At 37.6% G+C, this 22,460-nt stretch overlaps 1 protein-coding gene across 6 annotated transcripts in view; it reads left to right on the forward strand.

Moving 5' to 3' along the window:
• The window catches only part of LOC124555039 (ubiquitin carboxyl-terminal hydrolase 15-like), a 185,935-nt gene that overhangs the window by 84,891 nt on the left and 78,584 nt on the right, over positions 1–22,460 (forward strand). For all 6 annotated transcript variants that reach the window (XM_047128805.1, XM_047128806.1, XM_047128807.1 and 3 more), the window contains 3 exons: positions 8,603–8,776; positions 17,383–17,541; positions 19,651–19,833. In XM_047128805.1, coding sequence (XP_046984761.1) covers positions 8,603–8,776; positions 17,383–17,541; positions 19,651–19,833 — 516 coding nt within the window. The remainder of the gene's footprint in view (positions 1–8,602; positions 8,777–17,382; positions 17,542–19,650; positions 19,834–22,460) is intronic.

Genomic DNA, 22,460 nt, shown 5'->3' on the forward strand with positions numbered 1-22,460 from the left:
GTGATCCTCAGCACACCAGGCAGAGACACTGACCACGACACTACACGCACTACAGCTTGCGGCAGTACTGATGTACTCACACCACAGCTAGTCAGTCTGTGCTTTGAGGGAGGCTACTTAAACTTGGCTGAAACATTAATTCATTTTAGTATTTTATAAGGTGAAGTAGCAGTACACCCAGAAAAGATTTAAATGAGAACAACATTTGTTTCCAGGAACTTGCAGTGCTTTTACTGAGGAGCAAAAAGCCATTAATAGAGCATTCCTCAACCATGTTTTAATTTGTGTGAGCAATGTCCAAATTGTTGATTGATGTCATTTTTGTCACTCTGAGATAACTGCTATACTTTATCTCTGATGTTAGTTGTACTGCCTGTAGGTCCCAAGTCATGTGGGTATCGCAGGAAGTGAACTGGCCAACCATTTGCCTAGGTGAGGTATTACTTACCTAGCATTTGCATTGACAATCCGACGTGTAGATTTGCACTTGCAAATAAGACCTCTTCTCACTCTGAGATGTAAAAATATCTGGTTGGCTATTGCCCTCTCTAATTAACTCTGCAGTATTGAGGAAACTGTGGTGCTCGCTCCTCCTCCCACCCCTCCTGTAAGGAATCCATTGTTCCCTGTCGCCTCAACATCGTTCGTACCCGGTTAACCATATGTTCATATGTTATTGTCTGTAATGAGCCACCCTCACATTGTTTTGTGACTCCTTAGAGATAGTAGTACTTTGCCTCTAATATTGGCAGATGACACTCGGACAGTTGAACTGGTTCTCCGTTTTCTCTGTAGAGGTGATCAGAGTCTGCTATCCATGAAAATGCTAATTAAGCTCACATCAACCAAGAAGAATGGAGGAAGACAAGACTGGGCTTCCAAACAAGGGAAGTTCTTTGGGAAGCTGGAGCGCTTGTAAGATCATAACTCCACAATGTAGGTCATTATGAGGAAGCTCTACTATCACAGATATGGGATCAAATAAATATCACAGTCCATACTACAGTTAATACTCTCACTTCTCCAGAAGTACATGTACACTAACCGTTTCAATGCTCCAAACATATATATACTAATTTGCTGTGAAAAATATTTTCAGCAGTTCCTTGCTACAATTGTGTAGATGATGCATATAATGCCTACTATCTGGGTAGTGAGTTGGAGATAATTGTTGCATAAATATGCAGTCTAATTTCCAGAATACTGCAAATGCCTAGTTCCCTTGAGAGTTCATTTGCATCATAACATTACCTAGTTTGTGTGCTGCACTTTCCATGTTATCGAATAAATTGACATGACATTACTGTCCATTTACAGAAAATGAGCTGTGCTGAGTCTTCCAAATCAAAGTTACAACAAGGACTTCATCGTGCCCAATCCAACTGATTATGATTGCACTGATAGTGATACTGATGAGCTTGTAGGTGAACCCGTCATCACAAATATTCAACATATTAGTGAACCAGCAAATGCTGCACCAGTAAAATGCGTATCCAGATTTTGATGTTACTTCCTTCAGTTCCGAAGAACAGCCTGAGCATATGCCTGACAAATCTGCTAAGAGACACAAAACAGATGATTTTGTATGAAAATACTCTAATTTGGATCCCACAGTGTATAATTTTGATAAGTGATTCCAGTTTTGTAATCATCAATTTAGACAATTCATCTACTGTCTATGACCAGGAAGCAGTTTTTTTAGCCAAGAAATTGTAAACTATGTAACTGAACAATGTAATTTATATTACAAGCACCTTTACAGTGATGCCAGTGAAAAGTAAACACTGTGACATTGGACAAACACAAAAGTGTTCCCTGGCCATAAATTTTCTGGTGGTTCAAATGAGAAAAGTTATTGGACCAACGATCTGTTACTGCTAGGTTTGTGCAAATCATACAAAGAGATATATACATTCTCTCACTAAGAATGTTATACTTTATTGATGATGAGGATGCTGTAGAAGACAAAATGTGGAAAAGAAGGTAAATTGTGGATCATCTAAGAAAAGCATTTCCAGATGCTTCCTATCTTTTTAAAACTTTATGCATTGCTGGGAATTTAGTTCTTTGTAAAGGTCTGTTTTCTTCAAACAGTACATTCCATCCAAACACAATAGATATGGCACAAAGCTTTTTGTGTTATGTGATTGTGTTTGACTTCAGTATTTATGTGGCTGCAGTAATGGACAGAAAGAAAAACTGATTTTGGTGTAAATGTTGGAATACCTGGAAGCATTGTTCTTACTTTACTAGAACTTCACCTTGAAAGCTACACAGTCAAGAGTAGTATGTAGAAAACTGGTATCCATACTACCTAGGACCAAGACGGATGTAAGAACCTATGCAGAGAAATACGGGATGTATCAAAAAGAATCAACCGATTATAAAAAAAAATCATAACTATTGTGTTATTTGAAATGTGTGTGTAAACAACATACTGTTGAAAACAGCAAGCACTCAAGTTTCACATGGTTCCCGCTAGGTAGCAGCAGCAGTGTGAGCCCACTTAAGTTCTAGTAAAAATTGTTTCAGGACAGCAGAAAGCGTTTTGTGTGCTACATTTTGTGCTGTGCTTGTCAGTAATAACTGTTCAGCATGACTTTTTTACTTGGTATGCTGTGGATACTCCTACAGCACAGAGCATTAGATGATGGCATGAACAATTCTGAGAAATAGGTTGTTTGTGTAAAGGCAAATCGCGGGGCAGTCTTCAAGTGTCTGACACAGATGTTGAACGCGTCAACCATAGTTTCACTAAGAGTCCGCAGAAATTGGTTCGCCATGCAGGTTGACCGCTCAACATGCTCCCGATGTCTGTCTGGTGCGTGTTGCATCAATGTTTATACATGAAACCATACAAAATTCATCTACTGCAAGCATTTCGTGAAGGTGACGAACAACAGTGTGTGGAGTTCTGTAATTTTGTTCATGGCAAAATGGAGGATGATAGTTTAGTTTAGTGATGAGTCAACATTCAATTTAAATGGAGTGGGCCGTCATAATGTGAGAATAAGTAGTATAGAACAACCACATGAAGTTGTACAACATGAATTTTGTGCAGTTGCACAGGAAAATGTGTGTGGTCCATTTCTCTTTGCCAAGAACACTGTTAAAGGAACCACATATCTCAATATGTTTGGGAACTTTCTTTTCCCACAGTTGGAGACTGATTCGAACGACTTCATTTACCAACAGGACGGGGCACTGTCTCACAGGCATCTGGAATTGCAGGAATTTTTAAATCAAAGGATTACTGAATGATGGATCGGTCACACTGGACCAAATGATACAGCTGTACATTACTGGTCTCCAAGGTCACTGGACATGATTTTATGCGACTGTTTCTTGTGGGGGTTTATAAAAGGCTCTGTTTATGTGCCTCTGTTACCAACAACAATGAATGAACTGAGACATCACAGAACAGTAGCTGTGGAAGCTGTAACTCAAGACATGCTCATTGCAGTGTGGAAAAAATTTGAATACTGCATTGACATAGCCTGTGCATCTCAAGGGGGGGGGGCATATTGAACACCTTGAAAAGGTATGAAAAAAGCTTTTTGAATTTCCCTTTCATCAGAAAACAAAATTCATTGTATATGTTAATTAGTTTCAGAAATATAGACGTGCCAATTCAGATGGTTCTTGTTGATACATCTTGTACAATCACACAAGTCACTGGCCACACAGTTTATTAAGAGTGTCTGTGATGACATAGAACAACAAAATCACACTCAGTCACAGTCACAATCTTCAGGAAACTCCACTGCATCATCAACAAATTTTACTATCTTACGGGGTGCTAGATGGTGAGAATGGCAACCCTATCAGAGACAAGGAAGATGATGATACAGCATGGAAACAGTACTGTGAGAAGTTGTTCTGTTAACAACAGTTGTGACACTCAAGCAGCTGAACAACTTCTGATGGAACATCCACTCTTATGCACTGAAATAGAGAACACAATTCAATACCTGAAGAATTATAAATCCCCAGTTCGTGATGGTATATATGGGGAGATGATCAAAGAAATGGGGCAGGATGGTGTTGATGTGTTGCATGTATTGTGTAAAAGTATGGGAAACAGGGGAATGACAAGAAGACTTGTCAGTCTCTCTCTTCATCCCCTTGTAGAATAAAGGGTCAATCAGGAACTGCTCCAGCTACAGAACTGTTGCTCTCATATCCCACAAAAGTAAAATTTTGCTTGGCATATTGACTCTGCTTTTGAAGCAGTACATTCAGTCTCGCATATTTTGAGAACAAGCAGGTTTTGTTGAAGGAAAAGGAACTTATGGATGGAACCTCAATATACAACAAATAATTAAGAAATCACAATTGTTCTGTGTTTCCATTTTCATCTGCTTCCGTGACAGGGAAGCCTTTGACTGTGTTAACTGTAAAAAGTTGTGGTAGGTGCTTATGGAGTTCAGTGTCCCTCCACACTTGATAGCACTGATCAGAAGTCTGTACAATAACCAACTCGCAGCTGTCAAACCAAGTGGTGGTATGCCTCTCTTCTTCAGTGTATCTAAAGGTTTCAGTGTCAGACAGGGTTGTGTCTTGACACATTTACTTTTTGGTGATGTCACAAGTTGCTGTTCATAAAATGGATGAAAAAACAACTGTGTGTCCATTATTAAGCAACTTGATGTGTCTAGGTGCCATTCTTCTCATGTCGTCCAAAAAATTCTTAATTTCTTTGATCATATTGTGAGAAGAGATGGAGAAAATCTATGAAAAATAATCGTGGAACAACGGATTGAGGGCACGAGACCAAGGGAGAGAGCAGTGAGCAGATGGATACAGTAAATTAAGATGATCTCTGGTCTGCCTCTTCAACAGGCTCTAAGAGAATCTGATAACTGTCTGGGTTGGCAGCACTTGGTTCGTGGAGTCATGATGCTCAGCAATGAGTGTTATGACTTGAGGTGGTGGTGGTGTTGGTAGTAGCTTTGAGAGGTACAGCCACTGCCAAATGTGAAGCCTTAGGGGACACTTACCTGCCCCACCCACATACTGACCTGATTATTTCTCTTACTTTATTTTATTATTGTTGGCCCAAATGATATCCATTATGTTTTTAGCCTTCTTACTTTCACTATTACGAATTTCCCAGCTAGAAAGGTGGTCCTTACTCTGTAACTGTCTTTGCCCTTAATCAGCCTGGTGGTGGGTCAGATGCTCCAGATAAACTCTCTTGACCGAGGGATGAATGACCTCGCTGTTAAGTCCCTTAACTGAACCAACTAATCGACCATTCTTGCTCTATGTGGAAGTTACACATGTGTACCCACTGTCTGTAAGCATGAAGGGGTTAATTTTATGACCATACAAAAATGTAACTGCTAGCCCTGATATTGCCTAGCTAAGAATTTGTTGCCTAGGTGCACCAAGGCAACTTGAGACAGATTTCCTCAATGCCTCTAGTTGCATCTAAGAGAACTACTACTTCAAAATTATTGCTTCCGCTATGGCCAGTAACGTGAGTCAAGTGAGTGTGCCGGGCCCCACCCACACCCCTGACATATTTGAGCTTTGTTTCAAAATTTAATGGACCTATTTTTAAACAAATTTTAGAGGCTGTTTTATTGATTTTAACAACAGTAGCTTCATAACATTTTAGTGTTGCAAGAAAGCATGGAAGAGGTGTACCATTTAGTATGGAAAAGCATTTTACTGTGTTTGATGAAGAGATGATCACACGATGTTACAGATCTTGAATTTATTGTAAAAGCTTGGACTGATTTAAGTGTTAAATAATTGTATTATAAAATATTTTGAGTAGTTTGACTGCACTTTCCTCAGAATATCATAATGCTTATTCTTTCCTCATGGGATATTATAGTCTGATTTAAAGTAGTTGTCACTTGACGTTTGCGCTGCGAAGTTGCGGCGTTGTCACCTCAAGCACTCGCTGGAGGCAGCCGCCTCAGCGCATCACTACCCCCGGCAATAGAAAATCGTTTTAAAGCCTGTATCTTCTACAAAAAGTAAGTAAAAAATTTCAAACCCACATATGATGTATATCTCTACAATGTCTCTCAATCTGTCAAATATCTATTCTTAATTTTAATTAGGACAAGAGTTACGTTAATTTGTTTGAAACCATTTAAATTCTCGATTTCGCAAACAGCTTCTAACTTATCACGTCATTACTGAAAAACTATTGGTGTCACAGCAAAATATTTTTTTCCATTCATTAACAAAATAATGCACTCGGCAAAGAATCCTTAAAAGTTTTCGTAGTGCATCACGTTTCTTGTATATAAATTTCTGAAAACAGCATTTTTAAGCAACCCTATCAGTACTGAACTCGAAACAAGTATGATGTTTAAAATCTCTATCTTCTATAAATATTATGTAAATATTTTGAAATTTACGTACAGTATCGGTCTCAGTGGTATCTATAAGCAAATCAAATATCTTTTCTTAATTTTAATTAGGGCCGTTGTTACATTAACTATTGAAGTGTAAGAAATTATTGCATCCGGAAAAGTTTTCTTCTTTAGATGCAAATCTCGAAAACTATTACACACATTGTATAACATCTTGGTGTATATACAAAATGAAATAGAATTAAAATTCAGTCTAACTTACCGTAAGGAGATGACGAGAGCTGGCCAAACAGTATTTCTTAGTCTCACAACAAGAATAAGAATTAATCGAAATAAATTCACAAACACACTATTTAATGGCAGTAAGTACACTACACACTAATCAGACAATGCGAAAACACCGCTTAATTCAGAGTCAGTAGAACTATCAGTCTTGCTGCTCGTATTGACAGATATAATCAAGTCTTTGACACTTTGTTGTAAGATATCTTCATTGTTCCATGCGTCCTGTATCACTCCTTTCTCGTGATGTACTACCTTCTGCCAGTCTTCCGATGTCACAATTTCAACTGCCTCTTTCAAAAGGTGTTCCACTTCGGTTAATGTAAATTTCTTATTTTCTGCAGCAATATGCCGCTTAACCTGAGCCCAAATCAGCTCTATTGCGTTGAAGTGGCAATGGTAAGGAGGCAATCTGAGCACTTTATGCCCATATTTTTTTGCTACTTCATCCACAATGTAAATCGGGTTCTTTGGCTTGTGTTGCGATACAAGTTCTAATAATTCTGCCCTTGTAAAATTACTGTCGTACTGCACCTTATGTTTCTGTAACCAGCTAACAATGTCGTTTTTCCTTGTTGCCTTTGTGGGTGCTTTGTCTTATATTACTGAATGATAAGGAGCGTTATCCATAACAATGACAGAGTTTTTTGTTAAGTTCTGGAGCACACAGTCTTCAAACCATTTCACTAAAGTATTGTGGTTCATCTCTTCGTGGTAGTCTGAGGTCTTATTTGAACTGAATAGCAGCAGACAATTTGGAATGAAACCTTTTGAATTTCCAGCATGTGCTACAATTATCCTTTTTCCTCTGCCATACTTCCGCTGATGGTACTGTCTGTCCAGCATTTTTTTAAACTGTGTCCTGCATTCACCCACGTTTCATCAAGCCAAACGATATCATCAAAATTTGTCCCCACTAATTCTCTAAGAAAGCAGAATCGCCAGGCTGCAATATCTCGGCATTCCATTAGTAACTTTCTGCCAGAGATGGATTTATAGCGGAATCCTAACATTTTCACAACTCGTAACAAAGACGATTTACTACCCTGAAACAGGTCAGCCGCTGTGAGGGTAGCATGTAGTTTTTTGAGTGTTGGATACTCCTTCCTCGAATAAAATGCATATATTTGACGATGAATGCCATCTTCCTGAAAAGAGTCAAGTTTTGTGACCCTATTCTCCAGTCGCCTCTTTTTCCCAGGTGTCTCCAATTTAGATGAGTCACTTGAGCCTTCTTTCGTGAATTTCTCCTTGCAGATTCTTATTACTGATAGTTCGCTAACTTGCAGAGCAGCTGCAGTTCGCTCCACGACCTTTCAAAATACTCCCTTAAGGACCACACGTATTCACGCGCCTGACTGCGAAAATCGACGCCATGTCCGCCACTTTTTGTAGGTTTCCGAGGAGTATGCAGCCTCGGCCTCCCTCTCTTGCGATTGCTTTCATCAGACATTGTAAACACACGAAGCTAAAAGTCACTCAAATCTTTCATCCGCACGTCTACAACGGCTCGCTGAGGACTGGCTGGCACAATGCCTTAGTCAGCTCGACAGAGCGAAGTGGCAACGCAGTGGCAGCCGACAGCGCCGGCTGCCATTGGTTTATTGGTGGCGGGAGCCCTGCAGCACGTTGCCTGTCAAGTGACAACTACTTTAAATCAGACTATAGGTGATGTACATCCCACCACTTAAAATTTCCTGTGCTATCCATCATCACATTAGAAAAATGTTATGGTATCTGAGTCATTGCTGGTGAATAGGGCAGTCAGAAACAAAAACTTTCAGAACAGGCCCATGAAGCACTGCAGAACATAAATTGTTGTTGGTGCAACTGTATGCAGATGTGAACCAGATGAAACGTTTGTTTGGTGCTAATGAATAATTTTATGTAATTCAGATTAGTGTTTTATCACTATTTTGGTAATTTTCTGTTTCTCTGTTATGACCGATTGTTGTCCCTGAAGTTAAATTGTCATTTTGTTTCAGTGTATGAGTAATTGTCCCCCTATAACACTGTACTTTTTGAATGATGTGTACCAAAAGGAGTTGAATACAGATAATCCACTTGGAATGAGGGGAGAAATTGCAGTTGCATTTGGAGATTTGATAAAAACAATCTGGAGTGGGCATAATGCTTACACAGTACCACATAACTTCAAAGTAAGTATTTTTGTGTGTACAAGAGATATGCTGAGAACTTAGCTAAATTATAGTATTATGCTATTATTAATTACTATTAACATAACATTGCTTGATTAGAATGTAGAACAACTGCCATGAAGAGAACATTACGCGTGCATGCGAGTTAGTGTTTATATATATATATAAAATCAACCCAAACTTATACAGACCACCTTCTAACTATGCATCTGATCATGTAATGCGCACACATTGCATTGTTACAAGTGTACAGACAAATCATTTGGTCAACTGTTACTAGGTTGTTTATTTATTTATTTCTTCTTGGACAATATACATTGTATGGATGTTGTACGTGAATGTACAACTTATGGTATGAAGTCTAAATATTTTCTTAACAAGTGCCATTTTACATTACTTAATAAGCATAGGTATTTTGATGTAGAACTGAAATACATAAATACAAAGCCCTGCATACATATTACATAAATAAAAAAAGATAATTTATATTGTGAAAATAAATGTACTAGGTGTGTTGATATGGAACTAGCAGACATAAATACATAGCCATAAATACATAATACATTAATGAGAGGGAAACGAAAATGTCAGGTATAACTTATGCTGGGTGTTCCCATCAATTCTTCGGTTTTCATTTAAGTGTAGAAACAATGTTCTTCCAAAAACAGGTTTACAGTTTTTTTTAAAGAGTACATACTTCTAATTTCTTATATATTCTGTGGCAGCTCAATAATCAAGACTGCTCTGAACTTTCAGCTTATTCTTTCTATCGAAATGGAGGCAATGACTCAAATGATCATGAATAATGTTATTCAAGCTATAATTGTCAAGATTTTTCTGATATACATTATGGTCTGAAAAATAAACTCACAAGGAATAGTCAGAATGCCCAGGTTTTTAAATAATTCTCTGCAAGGAACCCATCTATTGCATTTTGTCATTATTCTTACAGCTCTCTTTTGTAATCTGAAAACTGTTTGTAGATTCTGGGTACTATTTCCCCAAAAGATTATTCCATAGCTAAGGATGGTATGCACATAACCAAGGTAAGCTAACCTTACACAGGTGTCACTGCATACTGATGAAAGAACTCTAAACACGTAGCGTGCTGTGGAGACTCTCTTTGAGATAATCATGATGTGTTAATTCCATTTTAGTTGGCTGTTGATGTACAGACCTAGGAATTTAGTGTTAGTTACAGCTGTTATTGAAGTGTTGTGTAGTTTTAAACTTATGGACTTGTACTTCTTGTTTATTCTAAAGTACATGCTGTTTGTTTTCTTAATGTTGAGAGTTACTCTGTTCTCTGTAGACCATTTGTAAACATCTACTTGTGCTTCATTGGATTTTTCCAATAGCAGGCCAGGTGTCTTGCTGGTAATCAGTATATTACTGTCATCAGCAAAAAGTACTTTTTCTCCATGCTCCACACATTGTGGGAAACCATTAATATAAATTAAGAACGATATTGGACCCAGACCACTTCCTTCTGGGACTCCTGCATTTTCCACTCTTTACACTCTGTTATTTAGGGGCGATTGGAACCATTTATTTGTCACTCCCCTAATTCCCAGATACTCCAACTTGTGTAGAAGAATGTTGTGATCAACGGTATCGAAGGCCTTTGATAGATCTTGGAAAATTCCAGTTACGTAACTGTCCTTGTCTAGTGATTCAAGAACAATTTTTGTAAACTGAGCTATTTTGGTTTCAGTGCTTCTGCCTGGTCTGAAACCATGGTGGTGTTAACAGAGAAGATTGTATTTATTTAAGTAACTCATATGTCTATTTTTCATTAAACTATTTTGGAAAATACTGGAAGTAAATCAATTGGCCTGTAATTTTCTGTTTTCAACATCACCATTTTTGTGAAGAGGTATGATTTTAGCTAGTTTCAGGTAGCCTGGGAAGTGGCCAGTCTTAAAAGACCCGTTAACGATGTCAGTTAAAGGCGCTTTAATGCTGTCTATGCACTCTTCATCCCGTCCTGTTGAGAGTTTGTTTTTTAATTGTTTTTTGGTACTTCTTACTTCTCTCTCAGTAGTGGGGAGCAGAACCATCTTATTTTTTTATGTAATTTTGCACTGGAATATCAGATCTTTTTGGAAATTTGCTCTTCAGGTCTTTTGCAATACTGGTGAAGTATGAGTTTATGAAGTTGATCACTGACTGTATTGCCTGATTTCTTGATTTTAATGTGTGTGTGTGTCCTTTTTTTATTTCCAGTCTCACATTTAACCAAAGTCCAAGCAGCTTTACTTTTGTTATTTGCATTTCTTATCAGTTTGTTATTAGCTGACTTTTTAGCTGCCTGAAGTACCTTTCTGTAAATTTTTTTTGTAGTTTTTGTAATAGCTTACAAAACCAGGGTCACTGCATGTATTATTTACAGAGCTGAGCTGTCTGAAGGTTTGGGCAGATTTTGTAATCCCACTGGTAATCCATTTTGTTTTGCTCTGTGCTCCAACAGGAAGTAGGACTTCAAATTTGAGCTTAAACAATGACATGAAATGACAGAACTTTTTGTTGGTATCTGTTTGTGCATATACATCATCCCAGGTGTTGTGACTTAACTGTACAGTAAAATTTTGCATGGCTGATTTGGAGTAGATTCTTTTGTATCCATGTAACTTGGTTGCTTTTCCCATAGGAACATTTATTTTTGCAATTTGACAAAGATATCTGAAAGTCCCAGATTTTTAAGTACTAAGTCACAGTTTTTTGAGCCAATATCAGTGGCTACATGATCAATAGTAGAGACTGAGTGTGTCATTATCCTTGTTGCAATGCTGACTAGTGATGTCATTCCAAAGCTACATAAAGTGCTCAGAAAAGCATTAGTAAGATTGTATATTTTTGCTGTGTTTAAGTTAAGATCTCCACATAGCAGGATGTTACTTTTAGTATTTGATGCCTGTTCTAGACTCTGTATTAGTTTTGCACAGTGTATATCAAAATCACCACTAGGAGAACAATATACACATAATATGACAAGGTTTTTGGGGACATTTTGAGATGACAGCTCTATTGCTGACACTTCGAAGTGTTTTTCTTCAACAAAATAGACAATGTGACTTCCAACCTTGTATTGGAGTTCACTTTTAATATAAATACATAACCCTCCCCCTTTGATTGAAACTCTACACAATAAGAAGATGCTAGTATATATGAGGGTAAAGTTACATAGGCAATTTCACTTTCCTTGCACCAGTGCACAGTGATGTATATAACAGAGCTTTTTAGGGTTTGCATCTCGACTTCAGGCTGCTGCACTTTGTTTTTGATACACTGAATGTTTTGGTGGAACACTGTTGGACATTTAATTTTGTTCATATTGTTGTTTTTGTACAAAAGCCAGGCTACCTATATGTAGTGCTTCACTACAGTTGTCACTAGACACTAATGCATTGTTTTAGCTTAAGCTGCTAGAAGTATCAGCTACATTACATAAAATAATTTACAGAAGACCATTAGCTGTTAAGCCAGTTTTTTCTTGTTCAGGGCGGTTTGGATGTTGGTCTATGCTACCATTTACTCTAAAAAAAAACATTCCTATTACCTCTGATATTTAGAATTTTGTTTAAGTCACCTTTTTCTGCGATAATTTCTCTTATTTTGTCACACACAAGATTTTTGCCTTTGAAATTTAGGTGCAACCCTGGATTGGTATGAAGACATCTGTTCAATTTACCTATATCAACTACTCTACATTTTCCAAATGAAGCACGCAACTGTTTCATTTTGATGTTTGTTTTTCAGATCTTCTTGTTGACACACGAATTATACATTAGGTCATACCTATTAGGTAGCATTGTAACTATTGTGTTACAAGATTTATTAACTTCTAAAAAGTTTTTCAGGCTTTCGAAGCAATTTTGCACCCCATTTCTTGTGATGTCGTTGGTAACAGCTATGCACACAACATATTCCTATTCACCTTCCATTTTTCCCAGCAGGTTAACATCGGTAACGTGTTTCATGCTTGCACCAGGTTTTACTAATCCTACTGCTTTGAAGTCTTTGTTATATTCTTGTAAAGTTCTCTCCAGGTTTCTGCTTTGGCTGTCCATCTGAGACAGGGCATAAAATTTACTTTACTTCCTACTTTACTACCTGTCATTTCATATTACTGTGAAAATGATCAGTGGATTCCATGGCTGTATATTGAACACATATCTGAGCCACTGACAGCTTTAGTGATGACTAATGGTCATTTTTTTCCATCTAACTGTGAACATCACTAACCTGCACAAATTTTGTTGGATTATTTATCATGAAATTCATAAATGAATATATTGTGAAAGCACGGTTAGAATACCTAAATTCTTGAAGGGACATCTGTTATGAGATGACCCGTGTGTAAATATCACATATTATTATGTGCAGTTGGTGCTTTATGACTAGTGAGTTCTCCTAGGAAAATTTACCATAAGTCATTAATAAACAGTAATATGTAAATTACATTGAGATATTCATTTGTTTCTGAAACTATCAATTATGAGAAGAGCAAAAAACTGCTCAACTTAGCTGCACAAGCAGTTCATTAATATGTTTCTTCCTATTCAAATTTTCATAAACATGTATAGCAAAAACCCTGGTACATTGTGACCAATTCATCGACTCATATTCATGCTACATTTATCATTGGTGGTTTTCTATTTGCTGTGCAGAACTAAATATATTTTTCTGTAGTCAAGGGAAAATCGATTTGCTAAGAATCACTTAATAATAAGTGAAAAATGCTATAACAGTAAATTCAGTTGCTGTCTGTCTAAGAGGAGTAATTCTAACACTTGTTGTTTGAAAAATGTACCAACTTCTTCTTCTTCTTCTTCATCATCATCTCCCTTGCATTTTCCCATTTCTCTACACGGTCGGCATCATCATATGGCTTTTGAAAATGTTAGTGACGGTAGCCAGATGCCCTTCCTAATGCCATCACCCCCCCCCCCCCCCCCCCAAATGCAAATTGTGTGTACGTATCATGTTAAAGTGTGAGAATATTTTCTTATTTTTGTATGACATGTATCTGAGGTGAGATGTGGATACCAGTCTGGTATTGACATAGTTGGAAACTGCCTAAAAACCACTGACTGGCTTACCAGTCCTCGTCGTTAGTCTGTGAGTTGGAGTCGACCTAAATGCAGGCACACTTTTCCACTAGATGGCGCTGTATGCATCATAATGTAAATGGGTTTGGCTACAAATGACAGATGAATCGAAACATGATGGCTATGGTATGAGTAGCACGTTACACCAACCATACTGTGCAATGTGCATGACCCCACAAGTTTGGCATTTACAGTTATTGCACTGTTAGTTGAGCACTCCCATCCACTATGGCAACATTGTATCAAACCAGATGGGAAAAATTGGTTTTTAATTGTTCTGAGCCCAAAAGCCATGTAAAAGCAACAGTGACATTGGTTTTTAATTGTTGTGAGACTTGCACAAGATATGTTCAGTATGCTGTCCACCATTTTCTGCCACAAGTCGAAATCAAGATACAGCATGTTCCACAACAGATGAAAGTATCTCAGGGGTCACATTCAGAATGCTTTGTGTAATTTTTGCCTTCAGTTCAGCTATGTTTGTAACTGGAATGCTGAACACAGCATTTATCAGATAGCTGCACACCCAGAAGTCACATGGATTAAAATCAGGAGGTCTGGATTGCCAGGCTGTAGGGAAAAGACAGTTCATAATTCTAGCATTTCCAAAATGCCTCTGTAACACTGGCTGTGCTGTGTGCAGAGGAGTGCCATATTGCATAAAAATGGCCCTATTCATACATTCATGCTGTTGAAGGGTTGGAATCATGGTGCGAAAAAGACTCTCATAGCTTAAATTCACGTTCTTGAGAGAAAAAAACCCTTGTTTCACAAAGTGCCTAGCATCCAGTGCACGTTGCTCTATCGATTATTCATATGATTCTGAAATGCATTCCTGTTGGTTTTTGAACATTTTTGAACACAGTCTGAATTGATTTCTGAATAAATCATAAGTTGATTTTTGAATGCGTGTATAGTGTACATGATGTCTCTGCCAGGGGAATCCCCATTGCATCTAGAAATAAACTTTCCTGCAGACAAAAGGGGACGGTTTTATACGAGCTGAGTGGAATAAATCCGAATAGGTGAACACCAGTCACTGTTTATGTGGTTGACTGGGTTTGAGAATGACCAGCATTGTTATAATTACTAGCGAAATCCATAGATTCAGACTACCGGAGTGGAAATAAATGACTAACAGGAAAAACGGGTAAAAAAGATTGCATATTATCTTTTCGGTGCATCCAAGAAAATGAAATTTTGACAGGAAATTTTTGGCCAGACCACTACACTAGTAAGGGCCAGTTGTACAGTCCCCAGCTAGCAGCAGCATTCACATAATTATGGAAGGCTAAAATATGTTATTAGTGCCAGATTTTATTTTGTTTCCACTTTTCTGACAGTCAAGCATTAATTGCCTTGCACAACCAAATTACTTTTGTTGGTTTACCGAAAAAAATTGGCTTTTATTAATCTTTTCCACTGAGGCAGTCAGTTTATTTGAAACAAGGTGTTTAATGCCACACTATTGGCTAGGTTCAAGTGTTCGCTGCATTTCAAGTGCATATTTTCATCTCCTATCACATATGGCATTATGCCATAATAAAGAACCAAACATGAGATAATACAGTACTGGTACTACAAGAAAATTTACATCCAAAACTGGACATACAAATGTGCACTTTAAGCTGAATTATGCATTTTAGTATGGTTCACGAAATTCCGATGCTCTTGGAATATCCTCTAATGTCTTGTTGCTTTTATGACATTATGTTTAAATGTTTTACATGTACGAACATACGGGCTTCCTGCATCATCATAGCTGCATAAGTGCGGTGACACCCATTATCTGGTGCCCTTTGGCTACTGCTGAAATGAAACTATTTCTAACAGGTCGCGGGAAAATATTGCGAATGGTTGTTTGAAAAGTGTTACTTCCAAAGTAAATTTTCTTTTACACAAGATGAACTATGTGTGAGTGTGTGTGAAGAATTTCTTAAATCACAGAACGTTTGACTCCCATTTAAAAATCAACTCTTCGAGGATGACCATTTAAAAGAATTTCAAGCCCAGAAGATCAGCCATTTATGTCATTGTTAAAAATTTTACTGGCACATTTGTGTGACTTATCTTAAAGTGTAACATGCGCAAAAAGGATCAACCTTTTGTGTGAAAGCTTAGCTTCTCTTTCAGCTAATTAATCTGTGAGATCTTTTCTTGTAGCAACACTATGTAAATAAATTTAAATCATTAACTTTTCCTATTTGTGTGCTCACGCTACTTAACAGTGATGTTGCTATTGGCTGACTACATCACGTGTCCTATGCTCTGAATATCTACTGTCATTGGCTGGTGAAATTACGTGACATGAGCAATGACTGGCCTAGAAAAGTGCATCGCAATCTTGAATTCAATGCTTCAGAAAGTATCATGCGGTGTTTGGTGGAATTCAAATTTATACTTTTGAAGTACAAAAAAAATGGAGTGTACTTCAAACATCTTTCCAAAATGTGTCTCTCCCCCCCCCCCCCCCCCCTCTGAATATAGTTTAATATAGTTTTCTGAAGTGCCGGGAAATTCTACACTGGTGTATAAAACTATAACCAATCAAAGGATTCATAAGTTTTACAGTTCCCAGGAAATGTATACTGCCACTTAACTCAGAAAGAGTGTATTATCACCTGGGAGAAAGCGTATTTTTAACCGGGAAATCCGGGAATTTTTTTTTCCTTGTCCGTGTATACACCCTGTGTATTCCAGATCACAAGTTTTGCCTTCATAGCAGTGTCTTATGAAGGCATGAGTATGAGTTTGAAAACGAGTCTGGCACGGTTTTCTTATGTCAAGAAGCTTCACAATAGCATATGCTCGATTTTGCAGTGAAAGATTCATTTTGAACCTTGAATCTTTTTTGTTGTCACAGTCGAGTATACTTGACATAAAAGTATTGTGCTGCATCATAATGTAAAAACCTGTACTGGGGAAACCAACATTTCAGCGGAAGTTCTGGGTATACCCAGAAGAAGGCATCTGTAACCGTGAGCGAAATGTTGGGTTCTCCAATATAGTTGTTTACATTATGGTGTGGTACCATACTCCGAAATATTTTATGTCAACTGACTATCTGTGGAAGCGTATGCAATCAAGTGTACTTGTTGCATCCCTGGCTAATATGAGGTTACTCCCTTTTATCCAACTATAACGACAACTGTTTGATTGTGTTTTTTTTTTTTTTTTTTTTTTGAGATGAATTGTTTAAAATTCTTCTATAAAACTGACAGAGTTAGAATCCAAATGATCACTTTTGAAATATTTTTAATGCTCATCTGATGGGTGTTTGTACAAGCAGTAATGACTTCAGTTCTTCTGTTGCATGGAACTTGTTTTGATGATATGCTTTGCAGTAAATTTCAGGTCCAGTTCTAACATGAGTCGTAGTTTCAAAACCAGTAACATTTTCATACTGTAGTATATGAAGGGCCTTGGGTGCCTATTAAATTTTTACATGATATTTGTGCATCACATACATAATTTTTCTTTTTCATTTAACTGCAGCACCAGGTAGGAAAATTTGCTCCACAATTCTCAGGATATCAACAGCATGACTCCCAAGAGTTGTTAACCTTTTTATTGGATGGGTTGCATGAGGACCTAAATCGAATTAGACAGAAGCCATACATTGAGCTACGCGATGCTGATGGACGTCCAGATAAAGTGAGTATGTTTAATTTAATATTGTTACACAGTAAATATCTACTATAATTTGAAAGTTGTTCAGATTAGTGTGGTTATTATTCCATTGTGTGTAATGATGACAGAAGTTTCTAATTATTACTTGTGAAGTAAGTGACAGGCCTATACAACAAAAGTACCACTCTGTTGAATTTACTGCTAGTATGATCTGAGGTTCAGTCCTCATTTGGTCCACATTTGGGGGAAGAAACTGACGTAAAATGATGCTGGCATGATGTTGGCTGACAAGTAGTGTTTACAAACATTATGTAGTTAAGTTTCTTGATGCCAGGGTGCTCTACTTAGTGGATTTAAACTGGTAAGTGTGTAAAAGTGGGAAGAATTCATTCTGTATCTCCTGCCGCTACCAAACTACTCTGCATGGTGGCTGACAGGAGTAACTAGGTTTGTATGAATAAAGGTATCATGACCAATCACAACCATTTCCAAACTGTCTCTACATCACATGCGCAGTTTTATGATTGTTGTAATCGTTCTCACATCTCTGTCAAACCATATGTAGTGTGTTTCGCCTTTTGGCCACTTGTAGCACTAGTTGACATTTTCATTCAATTTGCGTTGCTTAAATGTTTTCAGTTTAAACACAGTGCTAATTCATATGTTCTCATGCTGAGCAGAACGTGTTTCAAGTATTTATTCTCATTGTTAATTGCAATTTTTAAGTATGTATTTTTTGTGATGTTACACAAAAAATAGTGTGTGTGTGTGTGTGTGTGTGTGTGTGTGTGTGTGCGCGTGGTTATTTACATAACTGAGGAAGCACACTACAGGATAACCTCAAAAAGACGACTACAGTTATAGATATGCAGAACAACACATATCAAACACCACACAAAACACTTACTGAACTATTTGCACTTGATATCAAGAAAAAATTCTCGAAACACACTGTGCTAAGCATAAAAAAATATGTGACTGATTCAGTGTTTCATTATTTAAATAATGAATGACAGCTGCAGGCATTCCAATAACGTCAATAATGGCATATGAAATTGAGTCAAACGTTTCTGCTTCCCAGTTATCAGTTCCCATAATATCAGAAGTTTTTATTAGATAATAAACCATTATTAGATAATAAACAAGTCTCTGATATGAGTATTTTGATGCCTATTATGTGCACATACATAAAATGCAAGGGGTTATACTAGACATAGCTTTTACAGCTTAAAATGTTATTTCCCACATTTTACATTTTCTTGCATTTTACACCATTTTTTATAAAGTCCCTTGAAAAGTGTAAAAGTGGGGTTTCACTGTACAAAAAGATGGTTATTGCATGCAAACAATATGATAGTTGCACCTGTACTATTCCCTTATATGTTGTAGCATTACCCTGTATATGATTTTCACTGTTAGTGTGGTTTTCTTGTTATGATAATTCATAGATACAAACAGCAGTCTTTTTAATTGTGCTAATTTGAATCTACAGTCTGATTTACTGCCAAGATTTCGTTATGGGATACAGCATATTCCTGTTGTAAAATGTTTTATGAAGTTTAGCCATCACATCTTTAGAGTTATGGTTCTGAGATAACAAATTTTCCAGTGAAAAAATACTGATACGTGTAAAGAAAGCTTGAAGTGTGGGAGAAATATATAAGCTAAAGTATGTGTTATGAGTATTTTGGTCTCCTAGTAATTTACTCAGACTTTCATTAGACTGATTGAGCAGTTTGTTCTGATGTAAAGTATTAACTGTACAGTAATATTTTAACATAATTTTATAATAATAAACAGTTATGCAATAATGTTTTCTGTTTACATATTGTTGTATATCTGATGTCTTTCCAGAACATTTATTGTCATCAAATTATGTTGCTTGAGATTTTAATTTTGCGGAAGTGATTAGAAGTAATAGATTATGTTAAATTGTAAATGCTAACCACATCATATTTTCCAAGAATTATGTAGGACTAAACTAAGTATGTGTTATCTGAAATTGGAATCTTTGTATTAGAACAATCATTGACCAGAAAAAAGTGCTGTAGTGTGAGGATAGTACACATTTTTTTATGCACTCGTTAAGTGTCACCATAGTTTATAAGCACCACCCTCTCTGTGTTTTCACAGGAAGTTGCAGAAGAGTCGTGGAAAAATTATCGTAGACGAAATGATTCCATTATTGTTGATGTATTCCACGGGCTGTTAAAATCTACTGTTGTCTGCCCAGAATGTTCGAAGGTTTCAATAACATTCGATCCATTTTGCTATTTGTCTCTGCCTCTACCTATCAGAAGAGAACGGGTAATTGAGGTAAGTCATATAGTATAAAAGAATTTGGTCCTGTTTGAAAATTATGCATACTACTGTGGAAAATTAGGAATTGTTTTAGTACACAAAACTGGGAATATTAGATGACAATGTGGAAAAACAGCACTCAGTCACTTATTTAAAAATAATTTAAATTCTAACTATTTTTATTGAAATTCCCATCTATTTTTTTTGTTAGTAAATGATTAGACACACAAATTTGTAAGGTTGTAATGCTACATGAGTGAAGACAAACCGAGCTTTAGTTCTCTGAAACTGACTGTTAAAAAAAAAGTGTTTGATTGGGAACGTTTTGACTAGAACATTCACTTTTGCAAGAACCTCAACACCTTTTTCTTCCAAAATATTCTTAGTTTTCTTCGTTTGGCTGGATTTGCACTTTCAAAAATAATTTGTCCTGTTGAAAAGGAGCAGCATTTTCGTGTGGGTGAACTGAATGCATTTCTGATTTAAAATGTATCTGGACATTGTTTGTCTTTTCTCACCCAGTTTGATGATTACAGAATCTGCAGATTATTAATTTCGACCTTTCGTGGGCAACCCATGTTTGACAGTGCTACAGATAGAACTGACAAGACACTTAGAGTAGAAGTAAAATTGAATATGTGGTAACTCTATTTTAACATTAGGGGAAGAATATCGGCACACAGTCAAAAAAGTTACAGATTTTGTTACCCAGTCCCTATAGCACAGAGTGCGGGCACTGTAGGCTATTGTGGCTGTTGGCCGTGAGTGTAAATGCACTAGAATTTGGCTGCCGCAGGGGAGAGGAAAGATACGAGGGAAGAAGCTCCACCTCCATTTCTCTGCTTCACTTATTTCAGAATAAGAAAAGAAAATGATCAATGCACAACATAAAGCATTCGGGGGTGGCTGCTGCACACTGGCTTGTTTAGGTTAGTGGAGTATTCCTAATGACATAGTCCTGGCCCGGCCTCTAACGATATTCGATGCAACCATAATTTGAAAGATCTTCCAACTAATTTTCCATGTTAAAAGTGTCTGCATTGTACCATCTCTTGAGCTTTAGCTACCAGACACACACACACACACACACACACACACACACACACACACACACACACACCTACCTTTGTTATAAAATGCCAGGTTCCATGGCTGAATACTGTGTTGCATTATGCAGCATGTATTTTAACTAGACCGTTCAACTGCCCACAGTCAGCATGGCACCAGATCACTGAGCACTTTGATCCGTCATTTCATTTGTACACTTTTTATTTTGCAAACAGGTTCTTACACACATTCCAAATTGAGCTTTGCCAGTACAATACCAGTAATTGAAAATAGGTTACATTTTTTATCTTTATATGCAGACAATAAAGATATTTCAGCCTGTATCTGATAAAATAGTTCACCTGGATACAAGTAGCTATAAAATAGTGTCTATTAAGTAATTTTGTATTTTGAGGCAGAATTTTCTTCTATTTCACATTTATTGTAAGATGTGAATTTTTCTGGTCAATCATCCATTGTTTAAGCTGAAAATGCAGGAGTGCCACTGTGGTTGGAATACAAATAATAAGGGGTGTAGAGGTAGCTTCTTGCTGTATAGTTGAGGCATTGAACTGTTAACAGGAACATAAGCTAGATTGAAAAATCTACCAAGCTTTTGAAAAATGTACTTCTGCGCGCGCCCCCCCCCCCCCCCCCCCCCCCCACACACACACACACACACACACACACTTATAGTGTTGTGGCACTGCAGGCTGATTGGTTTGAGTTTTGTGTCAGGTGAAATGGGTGAGATGAGCAAGAACGCAGTGAGGGGAAGGTAGGGGTGGAGTGTTGGGAAGCTGATGGCTGGGAGGGAGATACAGTGCAAGAAGAGAAAGCTGCTTGATGAATTGAAGAAGTGGGGTAGAAAGAGAGCTGGAATAGAGCAAAGGAAGAGGCAGACCCATGTGAGTTTATAATAATGGATTAAAGTGGGAGATATGGGGACAGGGGTTCAGATGGCTTTGGAATATGGGTAGTGGATAATGAGGCCAGGTGGACTGTGGTGTGGAGGAGTTTATTCTAAGGACAATTCCCATCTCCGTTATTCCGGAAAGCCAATATTGTTTGGAAAGGTCCAGCCAGCAAGGGTTGTGAAGCAGCCACCGAAGTTGAGCTTGTGCTTGTCAGTATTTTCTTCCACTGGGTTGTCAACTTCGCTCTTTACCTCAGTTTGATAGTGCCTATTCATGTGGGTGGGCAGCTGATTGGTGGCTGTGCTCACGTTGAAGACTGTGCAGAAGTCTTAGCAGATTCGCTGTATGACACGACTGGTTTCATAGATGCCTATGGCTCTAATAGGATAGGCTGTGCTTGTGTTAGTAGTGGAGTGTGATGCCCAGTGTGGAGGAAGAAGACAGTTCTTGTACTTGGATCTTTCACAGCGGTGCAACCCATATGGCAAGGTTTTGGGAGGAGATATGCTGCAGGGACGCACCAAGAAATTTTGTAGATTGGGTGGACAGTGGAATATCAATTTTGAAGAGGAGTGAAGTATTGGGAGAAGTTTCTTCCCAAATGTCAGGGTGCAATGCAATATTGTTGAAGCACTGGTGGGGGATGTGGGGTGATAATGAGTAAAATTAGGAGGGGGG

Source organism: Schistocerca americana, chromosome X, assembly GCF_021461395.2.
Source record: "Schistocerca americana isolate TAMUIC-IGC-003095 chromosome X, iqSchAmer2.1, whole genome shotgun sequence".
Classification (NCBI taxonomy): Eukaryota; Metazoa; Arthropoda; class Insecta; order Orthoptera; family Acrididae; genus Schistocerca; species Schistocerca americana.